The sequence below is a fragment of the Epinephelus moara genome, chromosome 23, assembly GCF_006386435.1.
Source record: "Epinephelus moara isolate mb chromosome 23, YSFRI_EMoa_1.0, whole genome shotgun sequence".
Classification (NCBI taxonomy): Eukaryota; Metazoa; Chordata; class Actinopteri; order Perciformes; family Serranidae; genus Epinephelus; species Epinephelus moara.
This window is the reverse complement of record NC_065528.1, coordinates 26,086,630-26,107,268: the sequence shown is the minus strand read 5'-3', so window position 1 is coordinate 26,107,268 and position 20,639 is coordinate 26,086,630. Positions and strand designations below refer to the sequence as shown.

Genomic DNA, 20,639 nt, shown 5'->3' with positions numbered 1-20,639 from the left:
CTTCAGAGATGGTCTTCTGCAGACCTTGGTTGTAACCAGTGGTTATTTGACTTACTGTTGCCTTTCTATCATCTTGAACCAGTCTGGCCATTCTCCTCTGACCTCTGGCATCAACAAGGCATTTTGGCTCACTCACTGGATATTTTCTCTTTTTCGGACCATCCTCTGTAAACCCTAGAGATGGTTGTGTGTGAAAATGCTACAGCCCGTCTGGCACCAACAACCATGCCACATTGAAAGTCACTTAAATCACCTTTCTTCCTCATTCTGATGCTCAGTTTGAACTTCAGCAGGTCGTCTTGACCATGTCTACATGCCTGAATGCCTCTACTTGAATTAATAAGCAGTTGAACAAGTGTACCTAATAAAGTGGCCGGTGAGTGTTACACACATGGAGGTGATACATTAAAATCCATTTCTTCACTCCTTTATGACAGTAAACTGAATATTATGGACAAAACGAGACATTTGAGGATACCTGGAAAACACTGGTAGATATTGTCCCCCATTTTATAACTAATTTTTGACTAATTCATTAATTGAGAAAATAATTGATAATAATAATGCAGTCTGAACAATTCAGTTTTAGTAAATTAGCAAAAAGGAAATGGTGTAGGCTCAAATTAAATTAGTATTTTCAACATGATTTGGTTTAGAATCAAACTTACAAAGAAAATAATATTTTTGTTGATGACTGTGTTTTAATTTATGTTAATATAACTTTATCCAACCTCTAATTAACAACAAAAACTCAACTTTTTCACTGTTCTTGTGGATTTAAAACACATCATTAGCTGCTAGCTACAGGCACCGTTAGCATCGCGGCTATAACTAATTAGCTATTAGCTACATTCACTGTTAGCATCGCGGCTAAAGCGATGCTAACAGTTAGCTAATTGAGCTACCGTTAATTAACGAGTCGGCTAATCTTACCGTGACACTGCTAAGGCCGTTAACGTTGATACTTGATGGGGAAAAGCAGCTTGAGACAAATTAACTGTACTCAGAAAGTTATGGAAGTAATTATTTTTTAACCACTTGTTCAGACAGGTAGCACAAGCTAAATTTATCACTGGCACTTCCGTGTAACTTTCAGTGAAGAAGAAGAGGACTGATGTCGACGCCCCAGGCTGCACAGTGAGGTGGGAGGGGTGAGGCATTTATTGCTGTTAAAACACCAAGATTAAAAATAACAATAATAAAAAAGGATCAGTTTATAGTGTTTTCACAGTAATAACACATTAACACACACAAACACATATTTGTTTATGAAGCATCTTTCAAAACACAGTTACAGTGCTGTACAATAAAACTAAACACAAGGAAAATAAAACAAGCATGTCATTAAATGTCACCAAAGTAAAAGATAAAATAAGGAAGGCCAAAACTAAAATCAAAATAGTACTCTTGGGCAAAAAACAGCTTTACATCACATGTAATATACCAGATTACATTTGATGTGTAATTACCAGTGTTGGGGAAAGTTACTTTTGAAATGTATTGGTAACAAATTATTAGTTACCCTGTTAAAGATGTAATTAGTAATGTTAGTATTTTAATTATTTCATTAAATATATGGAACTAACTGATTACTTCTCTAACATTTAAAAAAAAACAAAACTTTAAAGTGCTTTCCAAGGCACAAAAAATACAAAATAAAAGTGATACTAATAAGCATATACATACACCTACACCAACATATACACTTAACACATACTGTAAGCATGCACACATATACACATGGCTGCATACATACAGTGCCATTCACACAATAAGTCTGTGTCAACTGTGAGAGAAGGCCAATCTGTAAAAGTAAGTTTTCTTAGACCAGATTTAGGCCCAATCCCAGTACCCCCCCTTGTCCACTACCCCTTAGCCCTTGGCCCTACCCCTAGCCATTGTCCACTACCCCTTGGCCCTCGAAATGAAGCAACGAGGGGTAGGGGTTGAATTCTTTCCCTAGGAATTGGGACACCACTCACTACGTCACCGTGTCGGTTACGTTCACGCATACGTAATTATTTTAAACAGGAAGCTGCGAGCCATCTACATTTCCAACCGGCATCTACAATGGAGTCTCCGGTTGAGTTCATCCTACCTATCGCGTTTGCTGTATTCATCATGCTTCGTTTGATGAACGACAGATAACAGGGGACTTCTGTTAGCTAGCTAGCTAGCTAACCAGCTAACATTACAAGGCAGCATAGTTATACTAGCTGGCGTGTTATCGTAATGTGAAAAATCCGACAATTTTGCAGAACAGGACAGATGACAGACGCCAGATAGTGCGAGCTAGCTAGCTAACAAGCAACCTGACGACGGCGTTAGCTATGTGTGAACGTTTTTCCCCGTCTCTTGCTCGGTGGTAGTCATGGCGTCTACCTCTCTTTGGCAAGTCAGCATTTGAAATCCCTCGCTCCGAAGGGCTAGTTTCATACCCACTACCCCTCGTTATGCCCCCTACCCCTACACGCAAAAAGGAATTGGGACACCCTTACCCCTCGCGGGAATGCGCAAATCTAGGGGTAGGGCTAAGGGGGGGTATTGGGACAGGCCCTTAAAGACCTGAACAGAGTCAGCTGATCTGATGCTCAGCGGGAGGCTGTTCCAAAGCCGAGGAGCAAGAACTGAAACGGCTCCATCACCCTTTGTCTTTAACCTGGACTCTGGAGTGGTTAGAAGACCCAGACTGGCAGACCTGAGGGGCCTGTTTGAGAGCCTTGTATGTAAACTGGGCAATAAAGCGGAAAAATGTCTGAAAACAGACGACATTCTCCAACTGTGAATGCTGACTGTGCAAAATGCATTTTGTTTGTTCTGAAAATGTTTGGAGATGTTTAAAAAGAAAAAAAAAAAAAAATTTGTGGAGCTAATTTTTGTGTGTGGCCACATCCATTTTTTAGTATAAGGTGCAATTTTTTAAGTGTTTAATTCTCTTTAATCTTTAGTTATTACGGTCAAATTATCAGTATCACAGCTGTCAAATGTTTGACATTGCAGTGTGGAGTCTATCTGTAGTTACATATTGAAATACCAGCCATTAGTGATTTTACACTGCATCTACCCTGTAATGATTTTATATAATGGCTTCCTCTGGGACCGTTTTTATGTTACTGTAACCCATAAAATGCGAGAAGAAACATTCAGTGTTTCATTTTAGGATAAACATGTAGTATAAGACAACAAACAGGAGCTGCAGGTTGCACAAAATCAAGGAAGTCGTGATATTTGCAAATAATTTATTTGTAAATTAGCACTCTCATTAGTATCTGCACATAAAGCCCATTTAGTATTTGCCATATATGTTTATTAACAAAATTGGGATTAGAAAAAAAAAACACATTAAGCTGTTTATCTGGTTAATTTCTAAAACACATTATGCTGTGAGTCTGTATTTCCTCCAAAACAATAATGAAACAGAAGGACTTTTTATAGTAGATTAAAGTGCAGAGATCAAACTGAAGTATGTTGCTGCTTACTGTAAAGTGTACAGGCAGAGTACTGATTATTGAAGGCCTATATGTTTGAAACTGGAAAAGGTTGTAGGACATTATACCGAACCAAGAATTCTGAGCGCTCTCCCCTCACTGTGTTCCCGTTCCCTTTGTGCTGCAGTAAAGTAGAAGTTGTGAAGTGGAAATTAACTTTTAGAAATATTCAGCAGCTCTCACAGAAACCTCCAGCGGCTCCACCGTCAGAGGACACTGCTGACAACCCACCCAGAAGTAGGGGAAGACTCTCTCAGTGATGGCGTGCTTGAAGGTGTAGATGTGTGTGTTGTCATGTGGGTCGTAGAAAGACACTCTGCCCTTGTCACAGTCCAGCTGCACCCTGATCCTCTGTGGGGTCCTCTTCAAGTTCAGCCTTGTTAAAGGAGACGTGCCGGCGAAGTACATTTTGTGGTAAAAGTACACGCTCAGGTAGCCGTTCTTCAGCACTGACGCCACTTTCTCTTTCCTCTGCACGGATTCTTTAGCCACGCCGACGACCCACGCTGTGTTGTCTCCCACGTTGACGTCCCAGGCGTGTTTGCCTGAGGTGAAGCTCTCACGGCCCAGTACACCGGTGTCGGGGTCAAACCTCTCCGGGTTGTCGGGCAGCTTCTGCTTTTCGTCACTGTCAGAGACGCTGGTGAGGTCATCTGACAGGACGAGCCACGGAGCAGCGGTGTTGGGGTCCAGAGTCACTGGGGCTGAAGAAAACATGGCAGATTGTCAGCTGTCTCTGACTGTAGCTCAGTGAGCAGTGAGCATCACAAGCTTTTCTCCACCTCAGGAATACATGATGAGGTGAAACTGCACCTGAAAGTTTAAAGTCCCTCTCCAGTAACACTTTAAATACTTTTACTAATATTTCTTTAGTTTACACATAATAGCATAGAATAACTAGATACTAGACCACAAGATGGCGCCTATTCATTCCAATGGAGTTGCTCGCCTTTCACATACACCAAAAAATTTGAGCTTCTGGATTTACTTCTGCTAAATGTGCACAATATTGTTTTTCCCCACTGGCTCCGTCTGCGAGTTCCTGCTTGTCACATAGATTTTACATTGTGATGACATCACTTTTTTTTGGCTACAGAAAAGGTTAACAAATAAGATACCTCAATGGATTGAAAATTCATAAAAGAAAGAGTCATAATTGACCTTGTTTGCAGTTTGAGGTGTCCTGTCAACAGTTTTACAGACGTGTCTTTTACAATGGTGGTCTACGGGGAAAATGTTTTTTGGGCAGCAGATTTTTCTTGGCTGTAATACTGTCAGTGGCCACTAGGAAAATTTGGTGCAAGGCTGAGCGGCTTTAATGGGGGCCTGGTTTGCTCAGTAGAGGTGGTTAGGGTTGGGGTTAGGGGGTCACAACATGTGCTGGTGACGGGCGTGGTTTGCAGGACATGTCGAATAGACTTCAAATGCAACGTGGCTGGAGCTATACGAACAGTAAATCGAGGCTAATAATAACATAGTTAGCTCATTTTTTAAAGCATCCATGATTTTTTTAAACATAATATATTCTGGGTTTAATATATTATTACTCTATTGTTTAAACTTAATTAAAATTGGCAAAAAAGGCATTATGACTTGTTTAGAACTCGAAACGCAAAGATTAAGATTCGGGACTTGGTAGTCTTGACTTGGGAATCGACCTGGCACTTGTGTGCAAGACTTGAGACTCACTTTGGACCTGGTCCCACTTCTGCTTGGTTGACTAGAAAAGGAACAGTGCGTATTAAGATAGCTAACATTAGCATCAGAGGCAACATTGGAGAGATTCAGCCATGCATGTTTGAGCCTCAGTCAGAATGCTAAGTTTAGTTAGCATGTTTTATTTATGTTGTATGTTTGATTATTAGCTTGTAGGCTAACGGGCAGTGGTTAATAGTTGGGAATCATACTGTAATATCTTGGTAGACAGTAGTTTACGTCCAAAAACTGCACATTCTGCCATGTTTGTTTTCAAAACTTTGACTGTGCTAATGCTAACTCTGATCTCTCTGTCAAGTCTCCTTTGTGCTGGAGGTTTCAGGTGTTTCTTTGGTGGTGCTGTGTCGAAGTCTGTTCCCCTGTAGATACTAGAGGTCCACTGATACATCAGTTTGTCCGATTAATCAGTGCCAATAGGACTTTATAAATACTTTAGTTGATGGTGGAACGGGGCTCCGATTGTGGCCGATAGCTGTAACCTCCACTTGTGGGTACGGTCGTAGGTAATATGCGCTTTAGATAATTTATATAATTTAAATGAACGTTAACTTATGTAGGACAGCATTATTTCTTTATTAAGGGAATTATACGGTTGCTGGAAGGTTGCTTCCGTGGTTGCTTCAGGGCCCGAGCCGATCTTATCAGCTGATTAATCCTGCTCCAAACTGTTGTTATCATATCGGCCATTAAACATCCACTATTGGTCGAACTCTAGTAGATCCGTGCCTCCCATATTAGACAACAATTGACTTTGACATTAGTGACGTACCTAATCTAGTTTTCCCGGCGCTCGTTTGAATCTCTGATGTTGGGTAAAACATCGCCCCCTTCAGTGGAGGAATGTGAAACTCAGTGTTGTCAAGATCAGACATTTTAGGGGAAATAAACATTAGAAAAATACATTTTTTAAGTGGAGGGGGACTTTAAACAATCAACCTCACCATGACCTGACAAGTAGGACACTATGTACTTACTGTATTTGACCATTTTATGCATCTTCTCCCACACGTTGAAGTTCAGCGAGCCCAGATATTGGGCCACATCTATGAGTGCTCCCGGAGCCATGACTGGATCTTCGACTGGGCTGCTCACTCTGCAGGGAGCAGAATTAGGCAGTTTATGCATCACGTTATGGAAGCAGAGAAAAGAAAAGTTGAAAATATAAAAACTTTTTTCACCTTGCCAATGTCCTCTTGCATTTCTGAAAAACAGAGGAAAAGTCACTCATTAAAAAAAACAGTATGCATGCATTTATTCATATTTCGAACATTTACAAACTTACATGAAGGACAGAGATGCCCTCCAACGCTATCTCCTCCTCTAAAGCTCTGATGGATTCAGACACAGACGTTATACTTCTTGTTATTTCCTCAATCTTCTGCATCATCGCACGACTCTTCTGCTCTTCCTCCCCCCTCAGCGCCTCCATCCTGGCTTCCTCCTCGGCTTCCAGGAAGCTGCGAAGCTTTGCAAACTCCTCTCGGGTCCGTCTCTCCACAAATCGAGCTTGGACCTGAAATAAAGTCCCGGTAATCATGACTTTGGAATGACCTGCAAGGGCACGATTTTGTATTTTAGCAGAAAAGCTGCACTACACCTGAATGCATGCCACAGTGTCCTCGTAGTTTTTCTTCATCTTGTCAAAAGCGTCCTTCTTCTCCTGCAGTGAGCTGAGGGCTGACTTCATTTTCTCCTGAGTAGATGATTAAGAGGAAATTAATTTGAAGGTTAATCTTTGAAGTTGGTGCCAGCTCATAACAGCTGTTTAAAGAACTTAGAAAAGCGGCCCTGAGGAGAAGCAAGTCATTATTCAAACTTAGATCTTGATTTTGTCTCAAAGTATTTACCTTTACGTCTACGATAGCCTCACTGACAGGACAACAATCATGCTGTTTGTGCCTCCTCGAGGTGTGGCAAACCACACAGATTGGCTCCTCGTCCGGCACGCAAAAAAGCTTCAGCCTCTCCCCGTGAAGAGGACACATCTCCCCCGGATCGCAGTACAGCTCCCCTGCTGTCTCCTCCACACCCTCACTCTCCTGGATGAAAGACTCACATAGGTTCTTCAGGGTGAGACTGGGCACGGGTTCGTCCACACTCTGGGACCTGCACAGGGGGCAGTCTCGACTGTGTGTGTTCCCACTCCAGTACTGCTGTAGGCAGGGTGCACAGAAGCTGTGGCTGCACTTGAGCACCACAGGGTCCCTGAAGATTTCACAGCATATGGGACAGGAAAGGTCCACCTCTGGGAGCGACAGCCTGCCTGCCATACTGACACTGAGCTCCTGGTTTACTGTGAAAATGAAAGTAGGGCAAAGGTGCAGGCTGGTCAAACACAGGGTGAGCCCTTCTTTATACCCACAATCCCATGCTGTGGAGTCTGTTTACTTCACTACATGAACACCACTGAACACACACCAGTCTCTGAAGCCTTTAAGCACAAATTGATTAGCTGTCAGTTTCATGTAAGAAGAGTCAGAGCCAAACATACCTCACAGCCACAGTCCTGTGACTGATATACGTGTTTAGATGTGAGCACTTCCTGCTTCCTGTTTTGATGAGTCACTCAAAGGAGGCGGAGTCTCAGAGGCTGAGCAGGCATTTTAACCCTTAACTGACCCAGACTTCCCATTTACAGTCCAAATCAGTTGTTCACAGGGACGAACCTGAGGGGTGACCATACGATTTAAAGGACAAGGAAATGAGAACAGTATTGTTACACAAATTACGTTTATTATGTCAGATTATCTTTTTATTTTTGCTGTTTTCCAAGTGAAATACTGGATACTATCACCTCACCGGGGCTTTAAAATCCTTGAGGATGAGGTAGAAACTACTTTAATTTAAGGGACCATAAACCAAAAAGGTTGAGAACCACTGGTCTAAACTATGGTTTAAGTAATCTCAATGAAATAATAATGAAAGCACTAACTCAGTGCTCAAATTCATCTCAAGTTACAGGTATACTATGCAGGATTGTCCTAAAAAAACAATATTTAGACTTATATTAAAGTCCATCCATCCATCCATTTTCAATCACATATCCAAAGCCGGGTTGTGGGGGCAGCAGGCTGAGCAAAGCACCCCAGATGTCCCTCTCCCTAGCAACACTTTCCAGCTCCTCCTGGGGGACCCCAAATTGTTCCCAGGCCTCCTACCAGTTGGACGTGACCAGAACACCTCTAACAGAAGGCACCCAGGAGGCATCCTCAACTGACCCCTTTCGATTCGAAGGAGCAGCAGCTCTACCCCAACCCTCCAACAACTGCCACATTAAGAGGGATTTGCGCATCCCTATGATCCCAGGAGCTGTGTTGCCTGGGGCTAATAGCCTCTGGTAGGGTCTTCCAAGGCAAAGTGGTCCCAGGGGAGAGGCCAGACTAAGAGCGGTTCAAGAAGACCTTGATGAAACAGCACATTTAGGAAAAGAGTACCTTGCAAGATATGGGGATATCAGGGTCCACCCTCTGGAGCAAGACCTGGGGTGGTAGCTCGCTAGTGAGCATCTGCTGGCTGGATTCAGCCCGAATGAATGACATGAAGCCACTGCCCTGTGGGCCCACCACCTGCAGGGAGTGGCATCGGAAGAAGACCCCTGGTGTCGTGGACTGGCTCATACTAAAGTAATCCCTCTTAATCATCTATCAGTGTGTGGTAGTGTACTTTTCTGCAGAGACTCGGCCCTCTGCTTGGATTTTCTTATTTTCCTCCTTATTTATTTGTTCCGTATGTTTATGGGCGATTGCCCCTGTAGCACTCAGGTGAAGTCAGGGCTTTACAAAAAGGTAGCGAGGAGGGGCCAGACCATAAGCAGTATGCATCCAGGAGACACAGCACCAGAAAAAACACACTTATAACCAGGCAAAAAGCCAAACGAGAGTGAACCTGCGGTTGGGTTTTACTTCCACTTTGTCTGGTGAGTGTGTTTTCAAACAGTAACCGAAAATCCTGCATAGTATACCTTTAAACTCTTCCAGCAAAACAGGCTTCATGAGGTCACGCTACATATTCAAATGTATAAAACTGTGTAGTTCTTCTCCTTCTTTTTAAGTGTAGGGCTTACTTAAATCCTCAAATATGTTTCAGGATAAAGACTGTAACCATATTGTAACACAATACTTTGAATCTATTACAGTGAATATTGCATTGACGGTATCACTGCATCAGCACAGGATATGAAGCCCATTTGTCTATCAAATGAGCTTCAACTGAGCTAAACTCACAGCTCAGCTTCCTGGAGTCATTTATGTGAGCTCATAGTTAATGCTGCAACATGGTTAGAGTGAGAATACACATTTTACTGACATTTTGTTAGAGACAGACTGTGATTTACAGTAAATGAACTGATTCTGTTTAGCTGTCTCTGAGAGGAAGTGATGATGAAACAAAACAGGTGACAAAGCAAATATTTATTTTCTCATGTAATACAGTAAAATGTTCAGCTGAATAAACTGAATGCCATTTTTTATAGGTCTTCCTCTCTTTTCCTCCCAACACAGCAGAGCCATCGTTATGCTCTGACACATCCTAGTGAAAACAATGAAACTGTGCTCAGAGTTTATCAGTCTGGAGTCTTGTTGTTGATATGAGCCTCAAGTTTCCTGCAATGTGTGCACAGTTTACTTGTCTGTGTGTATATAATGGGGGAATAACAGCATGGAGTTCTGCCATCAGTTCCCAGGATATGTCACCATCTAGTGGCCAACTAGAGCAAACTCTTCAGCGTGTAACTAATGCCAAATGCTGAGCATATTATGTAGTCAAATGGACGATGTAATCAGTTTACACATTCAGATTTTACTCGTTATTGGCAGTCCACTGTACAGTCGCTCATTTTCATCTTTCATTTAACAGCTAATGGTTTTGCAGTTTGCACCACGCTGCGTTCCAAATTATGCTCACATCATTTGATTTGATCAAAACGCTAATAAGAAAACTTTTCTGTGAGTTTATCATTCAGTAGGTCTGTTGCGGTAAAGTCACACTCCTCTTATATTTTTCTTTCTGGATTCTTTTTCTCCTTCATCACACAGTGTGCTGTAACTGTCCAGAAGGCCTCTCCTGGACGTGATGCTATTTTTATGCTCTGAAGAACAACAACAGACAGACAGAGAAAAATAGAGTCTGCTCACTGGGTTTGATAAATGTGTTTTACAACTTCAGGGCATCAGTGTGCAGACTCTATTTATCTTTAATGTTTCATTCTGTCCACGCAGAGTCCAGTTGTACCCGTCCACAGCCTCCACACAGCGTCTGTGATTGTAACTTGATTAACAGTGTGCAGTAGGAACTTCTTTTCGATTGTATGGAAGCTCCTCGTCAGGAGCCTGAGGCCTGTTAATGTGCTGTGTTTGGCTCTGTTGTCCCACTCTGGTGCCTGATTAGAGCCAACAGGTCAGCACCATAATCACTTGAGTTATAGAGAACAAAACAGTTAGTCACCACGTTTCATTTAAATACAGGACGTCTGGAGGTGTTTTTAGAAATGTGGGAATACAAAGACATGAGTATAGTGTGACTGCAGCAGTAGGGAAGGACCTGCAGTATCTCTCCTGTCACTGAAGGAGCCGCCCAGTGCTGTCAGAGTGTCCTTCATGGGGTGGGACATGTTGTCCATAAAGGGTGAGAACTTGGCAATCATTCTCCTTTCTCCCACCACCTCCACCGGGTCGAGGAAGCATCCCAAGACAGAGCTGGCCTTCTTTATCAGTCTGTTTAGTCTTGACCTGTCAGCTGTCGAGATGCTGCTGCCACCACAGGGTCATAGAAGGTCCTCAGGAGTGCCCGCTGTACTCCAAACAACCTAAGTCTCCTCAGCAGTTGGAGTCTGCCCTGTCCTCTCTTGTATAGTACATTAGTGTTGTCTGTCCAGTCCAGTTTATTGTTCAGGTGAACACCCAGGTAATCGTAAGATTTCAGCATCTCAGTGTGCAGTGTAAAAGCGCTTTGAGCACTACACAAGCGCAGGTCCATTTAACATCCATTTAGTAACAAAACATAACCATCTGTAGAAAAGGATGACTTCACAATCTACATTCACAGGTACAAGGAATCCTCTGGAGGAACCTGCACATGTAGTTGCTCAAATTTTTTAGAGAAAGCAGTCGTTATGATTCACTCAGTGGTTTCATGGGAGTACCAGTATAATTGTAACAAAGCCACAGTTGTAGCAACACCTTTTTCTCAAACTAAGGTGCGGTATGGAAATGTAAATACACACACATCATGCAATTCATTATACTCTTACTCATCCAAATGTGAATTGCCTGCAATAAACTCCACCAGAGATATTAAATTTAAATTTGACTGAAGTAAAGATTTCTTCTTTGTGATCGTACAGTTTTTGAAAACAAGCTGCTCCGATGTCAGTAGTTCAGTCTCAGCATATGCTATTCATACATGATAAAGTGTTTTCAGTCAAGACCACTTTCAGAAAAGGAAACTTTATTTCCATTTGCAGTATTATATTTGGCAGTATGGCTCTGTTCTGGGGCCTCTCTGCCTTTCCTAGGCCTACACAGAAAGCCTCTTACACTCGCCTAAGTGGAAAGCCTAAGGCAGAGATGGCACACCTCTCTGCCCTTCAATGCACCTACGTGGAAAGGCTAAGGCAGAGAGCGCACACCTCTCTGCCCTTCCATGCGCCTTTGTGGAAAGCTTAAGGCAGAGATGGTACACCTCTCTGCCCTTCCATGTGCAAATGAGGAGAGCCTAAGGCGGAGAGTGCACACCTCTCTGCCCTTCCATGCACCTACATGGAAAGCCTAAGGCAGGGAGTGCAGCAACAAAGACCCCCGGGAACAAAACAGAGCAGCATCAATGACAAAAACAGAAATGACACTGATAAGTCAGACACAGCATGAAAAGGAGGAGCTGGGGTGGAGGCAGGTTGAAAAGCGGTTTGCAGAGGAAGCAGCAACAGTAGGCAGGCCAGAGCAGTTTAAATAGGGCACCCTGAATGAGATTCACCAATTGGTTGCATAGAAAGGAATCATGTGGTCTATCAGCTGACTCCCTTCCATCAATCAGCTGCTCCATCAATTGATTGGGCTGTTTAAGATCAGCTGATGTAGCTAGGATGTGAGCTGAGCTGCCTGAACTAACGCTGTGCTTCATTTTGTAGGGTTTGAAGAGTGTTGCAAGAGTTGTTTGCTTTTGCCACAGATGTAGAATGTTCTGCTGGTTTGGTGTAAGATGAAGTGGTTAGCATGTAGCCCAAACCAAAAGAAAGCAGCACAGAGTGGCTGTCAGCAGTTGGAGGAAAGAAACAGAGTGAAAACATCAGCCAGCTTTTATAGATCAAAGGCCCAGGTGACCCTAATCAGCTGACGAGCCTCCACAGCCAGCCAATTGCCAGCTGAGGTCGGCCAAGACCATTCATTTTTTACTACATGTAATCTTTATTTTATTGGCTATGCAATAATTTAACAGTTCATTAGTTACTTCTGTGTCACTTTTTGCTGTCCCCAGAGACTTTTCATTTTGACCCAGAGCTGCTGATTTTAATGACTGACTGTAATAAAGTGTTACCCTTGACTGGTGGAGTATCCCGTGCTCGGCCGTCCTGTCACCTTCAAGACAAATATAAAGTGAATATAAAGTCTTATGAATCTTTTCAAAAGTTACTTTTAATGGAGCTTCATTTTCTTCACTTGATGGCACTTAGGGCCTGTATGCTTTTTTGACACGAGTATGACAACACGCACAGATGGCCTGTTTGTCATTCATAAAGGAGGTTTTGAGTTTCCAGCAGATGCTCTGGTTGTTCATTCCTTCACTTCCCTCCTGGAGTGACTCAGAGTTTTTGAAGGCGTGCTGAGCTCCGCCTCAGCTGGGCAATGAAGCATTTACTTTTGTTGATGTTTATTGAACACGCTGTAATGTTTGTGTGAGCGTGTTACAGTACAGCAATTCACATCAGACATGAATGCTTTTATCACGTGTATTAACGTCATGGCTGGATTATGAGGCAGTGGGCCCCTGCACACAGGCATGCAAAAAGCCCCACAACATTTTCTTTACAGGAGCAAAACACACTGACTGTGTTGTGGTTTAACCTCTTTTTTGTTGTTGTTTTGCTTCTCTTTGTAGTCATTATGCATCTCTCTGTGGATTTGTCTCTTTGTGGGGATTTTGTGTGTCTTTGTGCTTGTTTCGAGATCCTTTGCAGTAGGTTTGTATGTCTTGTAGATGTTTACAACTCTTTGTAGTTGTTCTGTGTCGGTGTGATCATTTTGTGTGTCTTTGTAGTTGTTTTGTGTCTCTTAGCAGTCATTTTGAGATCCTTTGTAGTTGTTTGCATCTCTTTGTAGTTGTTTTGTTTTACTTTGGTCAATTTGTGTCTCTTTGTAGTTGTTTTGTGTCTCTCAGCAGCCATTTTCGAGATCCTTTGTGGTTGTTTGTGTCTCTTTGCAGTCCTTTTGTGACTTTTTGTAGTTGTTTGCATCTCTTTGTAGTTATCTTGTCTCTTTGTAGTTGTTTTGTTTTACTTTGGTCAGTTTGTGTCTCTTTGTAGTTGCTTTGTGTCTCTTAGCAGCCATTTTGAGATCCTTTGTAGTAGCGTTGTATGTCTTGTAGTTGTTTGCTTTTCTTTGTAGTTGTTTTGTGACTTTCTGTCGTTTTTCTGTGTCACTGTCGTCATTTTGTGTCTCTTTGTAGTTGTTCTGTGTCTCTCAGCAGTCATTTTGAGATCCTTTGTGGTTGTTTGTTTCTCTTTGTAGTCCTTTTGTGACTTTTTGTAGTTGTTTTGCATCTCTATGTAATTGTCGTGTGTCTCTTTGTTGTTTTGTGTCTCTTAGCAGCTATTTTGAGATCCTTTGTAGCAGCTTTGTGTCTCTTTGCAGTTGTTTGCATCTACTTGCAGTTGTTTTGTGTTCGTGTGGTCATTTCGTGATTCTTTTAGCAGCCATTTTGCGATCCTTAGTAGTTGTTTGTGTCTCTTTGTAGTTGTTTTGTGTCATTTAGCAGTCATTTTGTGTCTCTTTAAGGTCATTTCATTTCCTTTGTAGTAGCTTTGTGTCTGTTTGTAGTCCTTTTGTGACTATTTGTTGTTGATTTGCATCTCTTTGTAGTTGTTTTGTGTCTCTTAGCAGCCATTTTGAGATCCTTTGCAGTAGGTTTATGTCTCTTTGTAGCTGTTTTGTGTCATTGTTGTCATATTGCATTTCTTTATAGTCATTTTGCGTCTCTTTGCTGTCATTTTTTTCTGTGTCGTAGCTTTGCATCTCTTTGAAGTCCTTTTGTGACTCTTTGTGGTTGTTTTGCATCTCTTTGTAGCTGTTTTGTGCCTCTCTGAACTTATTTTGTGTCTCTTTTTGATTTTCTTGTGTCCTTTTTTGACCATTTTGCATCTTTTTGTGGTCATTTTGCTTTTTCTTTGTAGTTGCTTTGCATCTCTTTGTAGTCCTTTTTTGACTCTTTGTGGTTGTTTCATCCCTATTCATAGTAGTGGGTGTCTTTGTGCCCCTGCAGCTGTTTTTTATGTTTCTTTGCGGCCATTTTGAGTCTCTTCCTGGTCAGTACATGTGCCTTCGAGTGACATTTTTGCAGGTAAGGGCCAGGGGGGACACTTTGCTGACACTTTGAGCCCCTGGACGATGATTGACATGATTAACATTAATTGTAAGTGCTTAGCAGAATTTTGTGACATCATAAAATTAACTTAACATAAACTTGTTAACACACTGCGTCTTAAGTCTTTATGAGCCACATGCCATGTGAATATTTGTCTAGAGTCTCTCTGGCTAACAGCATGTGTTTCATGGAGTATATAAAGTGCTTATCTGAATGTGGAGTTTAATTTCTGAGTTGCAACTTTTCTTCTCACTTTATTGGAGAGAAAGTTAACTTCTCTCTAATCACAGGACACCTTGGACAATAGACTCTGACACCACCTTTCAACTGAAATTAAACCAGTCATGTTTCCCTGAGGTTGTAATTATTTAGCACCACTAGATGTCAGAATGTACCCACATATAGCTAATGTGCCAAAATGCCCTGAACTTGTGCTGCAGCATTCATGCAGAAGTGCCCTCATTGCTTTGCATCAAAATGACTTGAGATAAACAGACACAAATTATGAGATAAGATATAATCTGTCTCATCCTGCCATGATGGCGGTGTCTGAAATACCTGTGCCACCTCAGGATGAAGCGGTTAAACGCTCACATTTACCTGGATGTCACTGTCTGCACCTTCTCCTTCCCTGTAAATTGGTTGTCAGCCAGTGTGACCTGGGCTAATAGTGATTCATTATTGCTCACACCCTGCTAGTGTTCGCAGAGCTGCGTCAGGGCTGAAGGGGACGGGGGAAAGGGGGAGGAGGGGGTGGTGTGCTGTGTCAATCTCTCGGCATCTAATGAGGACAGGCAGGCTAACACGCAGCAGAGACAACCCCAGTCAGACCTGTCTCTCGGCCTGATACTTTACGGAGAGCATCACTTTGATGGAGCCGAACTGCACGTACCATCAGCCAATGAAGCTCCTTCCTTTTTAGGTGGAGAATTATTGATGGCTGCAGCTGAGAAGTTGCATTAAAAACATTATCAGTGAAGCGTAACAGTTTCATATTTATTTCATCCTTGTACAAGCCTATTTGCATTTGTGTGACAAAAAGTCAATAGTCTATTACTCTGCTGTGCTGCACAGTTAAGCCGGACAGTAAAAAGTGGAAGGAAAGACGGAGAGGAAGAGGTAAAGAAAGTGACAGAGGCAGAGAGATTTTATTGTATAGATTGATGGTGCTGGCGGGCAGGTCTCTCCAGAGTTCTCTCCACTTCATTATTGGCTTTGGGCTTACAGTACACAACACCTGCTCAGTCTTCTGCTATGAAAATAGCATCATACCCCTTTGTTACAGCACCACTTTATAATTATGCACACGTAAAGGCTTTTTAAGTGGTGACGGATGACTTTTTTAACAGCCAGTGATTTGGTGATGAAAGTGAATGCTGCTTAAAAACACAAAATTTAGTTAAACCTGCATTAACTTCATTTTTTGGCCACTTGGGAGCAGCGGAAACAAGCTGCAGAGAAAACACCGTGATATTATCACCTTTTTAATTACTTACATCTTATTAACCCTTTATTAAGTAAACCTCAAAAGGCAGCGGTAGCATTTTTAAACCTCCAAAGTTTGAAAGTCGTTATTTGCATGAATTTTCAACCCAATCACCAGAAAAGATGTTGGCATTGTACACTCCACAAACCGTGGATAAGTTATACTTCAGCATTATTATGTAGCAGATACATTCAGACTTTACATTTCTCCATGTTGTAGCAACTCTGTGGTAATGTGTGGTTTGGTCTAGGTACATGAACCACTTGATTATGGTGAGGATGAGGGTAAAATACCCACTTTTCTTGGCATTATTCTGGCAAGAAATGCAGTGATGGTTTGGTAAAATAGCAATCACTTTGCGGCATTATCCTGGTGGAAAAAGCAGCAATGTCCTGGTAAAAAAGACAACTGCTTTTAGTGGCACTATCACAGCAGGAAACACAACAATGTCTTGGTAAAAAACAACTGCTTTTTGTGACACTATCCTGACAGGAAACACAACAGTGGCTTGGATATAAAGCAGCAGATTTTGGTGGCACTACCCCCGGTGGAAAAACAGGGATGTTTCACTCTAAAACACCCACGTTTGGTTGCTAAACAGCTGCTGGAAAGCACAGCTGGTTTTGTTGTTTGATGGAAGGCATCACCGAGGTGTCACACCATCCACCATCCTCTCCACCTCGCAATGACAAATTCAGCTCATATATGACATCACATTAATATGATATGTATGAAACCTACAGATGTAACGTATTCCTGGTTTGCAGAAACGTACGATGTTAACATTTTCTTCTGGAGACTGGGCTGGAATTTGACAGTGCAGTCTGTGTTTATTTGCCACAATGTACCAACCGCACAAAAATCAAATCAAAAAATGCAATTTTTTTATTGTATCACAGATAGGACAAACATATTTTTTGCGGGGATCAATCTTAAAAAGCCAGACATCATGTCCCCCAATATGAAACATGTCAGTGCTTGATGCACTCTCTTTTATTGTCGGTTTCCGAGCAGTCTCCCTCGACATGATATTCACGGTTATCCTGATATTCTAATTTCACCATGATAAACTTACTGTGAGTGTCATGTATCGTATCGTGATCCGACCGTCTGCATTTGTTTTCTGACTGTAACCATACTTGTATGTTCCACTGAATATTAAAGTTGCTGCAGAGGGCAGCAGCTGTAGTTTGGAGAAGACATTATAAGATTAATCTCCTAGTTGAGTCACTCATTGTAATTGCTGCCCGTGAGACAAAAGAGAGACGGACAAGGGCAGCGGATCTGAATTCTACTTTCTGCCAAATCCACATTTGATCTTCTCAGATTAAAATACTTGTGACGCGTCTTCAAATCATTTTCATGCTCTTCACATTGTGTGAGTCATGAGCTGCGAGCTCCGTCGTCTTCATTTCGCCTCTTCTTTCACACATGAATTGAATGCTCCATACAAATTGGATTAAATGCACAATTTCACCAGGGCTTGAAAGGCACTCTCACCAAAGACCAGGGACCCCCTTTTTTTTGTCACATATTGATTTTTCCCTTCGGTAATGGCTGAGAAACTTTTGACAATCACCTCATACTGACACTGCAAGGCATGTGTGGTGTAGTAAAAAAAAATGTGTTTAGGTCTTTACCTGCAAGCTGTTTTGGAGTGTGAGAGGGGCTGACTGAGAAAACACACGTCCATGTTGCTTGCACAGTGCTGGACAATAATAGAATACAGGTTTATAATTGATCAGCACGGCCTGGTTTTACTGTTTAATATCAGTTTTTGTCCTCTTTTTGTTTTTGGACTCATTTTCACCATGCAGGAAACAGTATGGCACCCACTTCCTGTTCATAAACTATAAACTCGCTATTACAGCTAAACATGACGCTAGAATATGCTCAGAAAACATTTTAGGCAAGATAAATGCAGTGCAGTAACGTAATCTTGATTTATATTCGATCAGCACGACCTGGTTTCACCGTATGATCTGCTTTTATACTCTTTGTGTCCATGATAGCAGAATCATGGATGTAAAGGCAGAACTGGATACAGCATTGAATGTGTGGCCCCCACTGATTCCTTTGAGAGTTGCTCAGTGGCACATGAAGTCAAAATGGTTCAAATGCTGCATGATCACAGTGGCCGAGCTCTGCAGAGTGTGACCGAGCAGCTGACTTCCGCCGACTGAATGGCTCATTTCCAGTTTAGCAATCTGCTAACCTGAATTGGAATAATACGATTTAATCTTGCAGCTCTTCTAGACTTTCCAAATGTTATCAGACCAAATGAAATAAAACCTGATAGGGAAACAAGTAATTTCATGGGGGCTGTGATAGTCCAACCTGGTCTCACTCAATCATCGAAATCTGGCACTTGGGCAGTGACTTGTGGCGTCAGACACTGACGAAAAAGGCTGCCCTTTAACATCGGCATGATACACACCGGTTGCCGTTATGGTTTAAAGGTACTTGGTGAAGAAGGAAAGTTAAGGTGGAGAAGGGTTCATGTCCCATAAGATTATAAAGCAAAATCCAGTTCTTTTTTTCTGCACCCAACCACGTGCGTTAGTTGTTGAAGGAAAAAAACATCAATTTGAGTTAGTGCATTTATTTTGAAAGAGACTGTATGTAAACGTTAAATTTCCTGTGAAAGCAGAAGTGTATTTTGAAAGTAGACAATGCATGTAGCAGGCAGAACTTGACACGGTGTCCCAGAGTGTCAACAACCAACGCACCCAGGGTACCTTTTATCTCGTATCTAGACGTGGAAAGTCCATGACCAAACGTCAATATGTGACGAGGTCGGAGTGAGATGTGTCGGACCCTCAAAAAATGTACCCACTGATTTACAGATGTTTATTTTGCCCTTTAAGTCAATGGGAAAAAGTATTTTTGGACTGCAGGGAATCACGTGATGGACCCTAGAAATTGCAGTACCACTGTTTGGCCACTACGAAAATTGGCTTCAAAGATACGAAAATGCAGAGGCACAGCCTGTTGTTGGAGCAACAGTCCGGGAGAACCAACGAAACTCAGCTGAAAGACGTATTTTGCGTCAATGGCGTCACCAGGTGGAGTTTTGCCAGGGGGTGAGGGGCATTCGGGCGCTGGATAGATGGAGGGAATTAGTTCGATATGTGCAACTTTGGTCTTCCTGTTTTTCTTTTTGGTGGTACTGTACCTTTTCACTTTCTCTTAACACTCTCCACATACACTCCACTTCACCATTTCCCTTATGTTCGATGATTTCTAATGTCAAAAAATCTCCCCTTGGTGGCTCCTATGTCGCCTATAGGAAGATGCCCACACTTGAGCACGCCTACACATAAGCACCCCGACATTTCCACAAACACAAATTTGTACTGAACTGGAGGTAAATTCGATCTTATTGGAGAAGCTGCTGCTGGAAAGCCTGAGGCTCAGAAACCTCCTTCAGTCTCTGGAAGGTCGCCAGGCTCTCCAGATTCTCAGGAAAACCACAGTTATCAGTATTTCCCCTCCCTCTCTCCTTCACTCTCTCACACACACACACACACACACACACACACCTGCACACAGCGACCCAACCCACTGGAGTTTAAAGGAGTGACATCAATTCAATAAGCCCGGCCTGACAGGGACAGCGCAATACACCACAACACAGCTGCTCTCTCTATCTCTTTGCTAACCCATTTCCCCTCCTGGCTTCCTCCCTTCCCTTTAAACTCCAGCTCAGCAAAGCAGAGTGATGACAATTTTGTTTTAGCCGGATGAATCTGCTGTCTGTGATGACCCAAATCTTTATTAGATTTTTTCACTGCTCTGCCATAAAAAATGGTATCGAGTGTGTCAGGAAATGATGCCTGTGTCTGGGAATTTCTCACAATTATTTTCTGCTGGAATTGAGTTACTGTTTTTTTTTTTATCCTCTCAGGATTTCATGTCATCCTGAGAAGGCGACGTGGGATATTAATGGCATTGCTCTCGTTCCTGTAAGATTCATAAAAAATGAATCTCAATTAGATCAAACACGAGACTTTTAAGTTGCAGTGGTTCCGTGGGGCTGCTGCAGGACCACGGGGACCATCATGCATTGACCACGTCTATGTGGGTCATTTGGCTTCGCTCGGGCCAGAGCTGCCTGTCACCATCGATGTGTCAAATCGGCTGTGGCATCATGACAAGATAGGCTGCGGGGCTGAAGCCAGGGATCTAAGCGGCGAGGACGCAGAGCCACATTATCGAGCTCGAAGCCCGTGGAACGCTCCCACTAATTGCGATCATCACCTGCATCACGGCGGACTTTACACCGCGTTCCAAATTATTATGCAAATTGTATTTAAGTGTCATAAAGATTAAATTTTTTGTTTTTCAATTAAACTCATGGATGGTATTGTGTCTCA

General features: G+C 42.4%; 1 protein-coding gene across 1 annotated transcript; it reads right to left on the bottom strand.

Moving 5' to 3' along the window:
* Nucleotides 1-3,225: 3,225 nt before the first annotated feature.
* LOC126385174 (E3 ubiquitin-protein ligase TRIM35-like) lies at nucleotides 3,226-7,761 on the bottom strand. Its single transcript, XM_050036765.1, has 7 exons — nucleotides 7,696-7,761; nucleotides 7,052-7,497; nucleotides 6,802-6,897; nucleotides 6,487-6,717; nucleotides 6,383-6,405; nucleotides 6,179-6,297; nucleotides 3,226-4,192 (listed from the first exon to the last, which is right to left on the bottom strand). The coding sequence occupies exons 2-7, from the start codon at nucleotides 7,472-7,474 to the stop codon at nucleotides 3,648-3,650; spliced, it is 1,437 nt and encodes a 478-aa protein (XP_049892722.1). The 5' UTR covers nucleotides 7,475-7,497; nucleotides 7,696-7,761; the 3' UTR covers nucleotides 3,226-3,647.
* Between the last annotated feature and the right edge of the window lie 12,878 nt (nucleotides 7,762-20,639).

Bases quoted from the DNA above. Each gene is read 5' to 3' on its own strand.
- LOC126385174 (XM_050036765.1), bottom strand. From the start codon at position 7,474: ATGGCAGGCAGGCTGTCGCTCCCAGAGGTGGACCTTTCCTGTCCCATA. The intron at 6,718-6,801 runs GTGTAGTGCAGC...ACTTTATTTCAG, and splicing joins ACACTGTGGCATGCATTCAG to GTCCAAGCTCGATTTGTGGA. The intron at 6,298-6,382 runs GTGAAAAAAGTT...TGCTCCCTGCAG, and splicing joins TGCAAGAGGACATTGGCAAG to AGTGAGCAGCCCAGTCGAAG.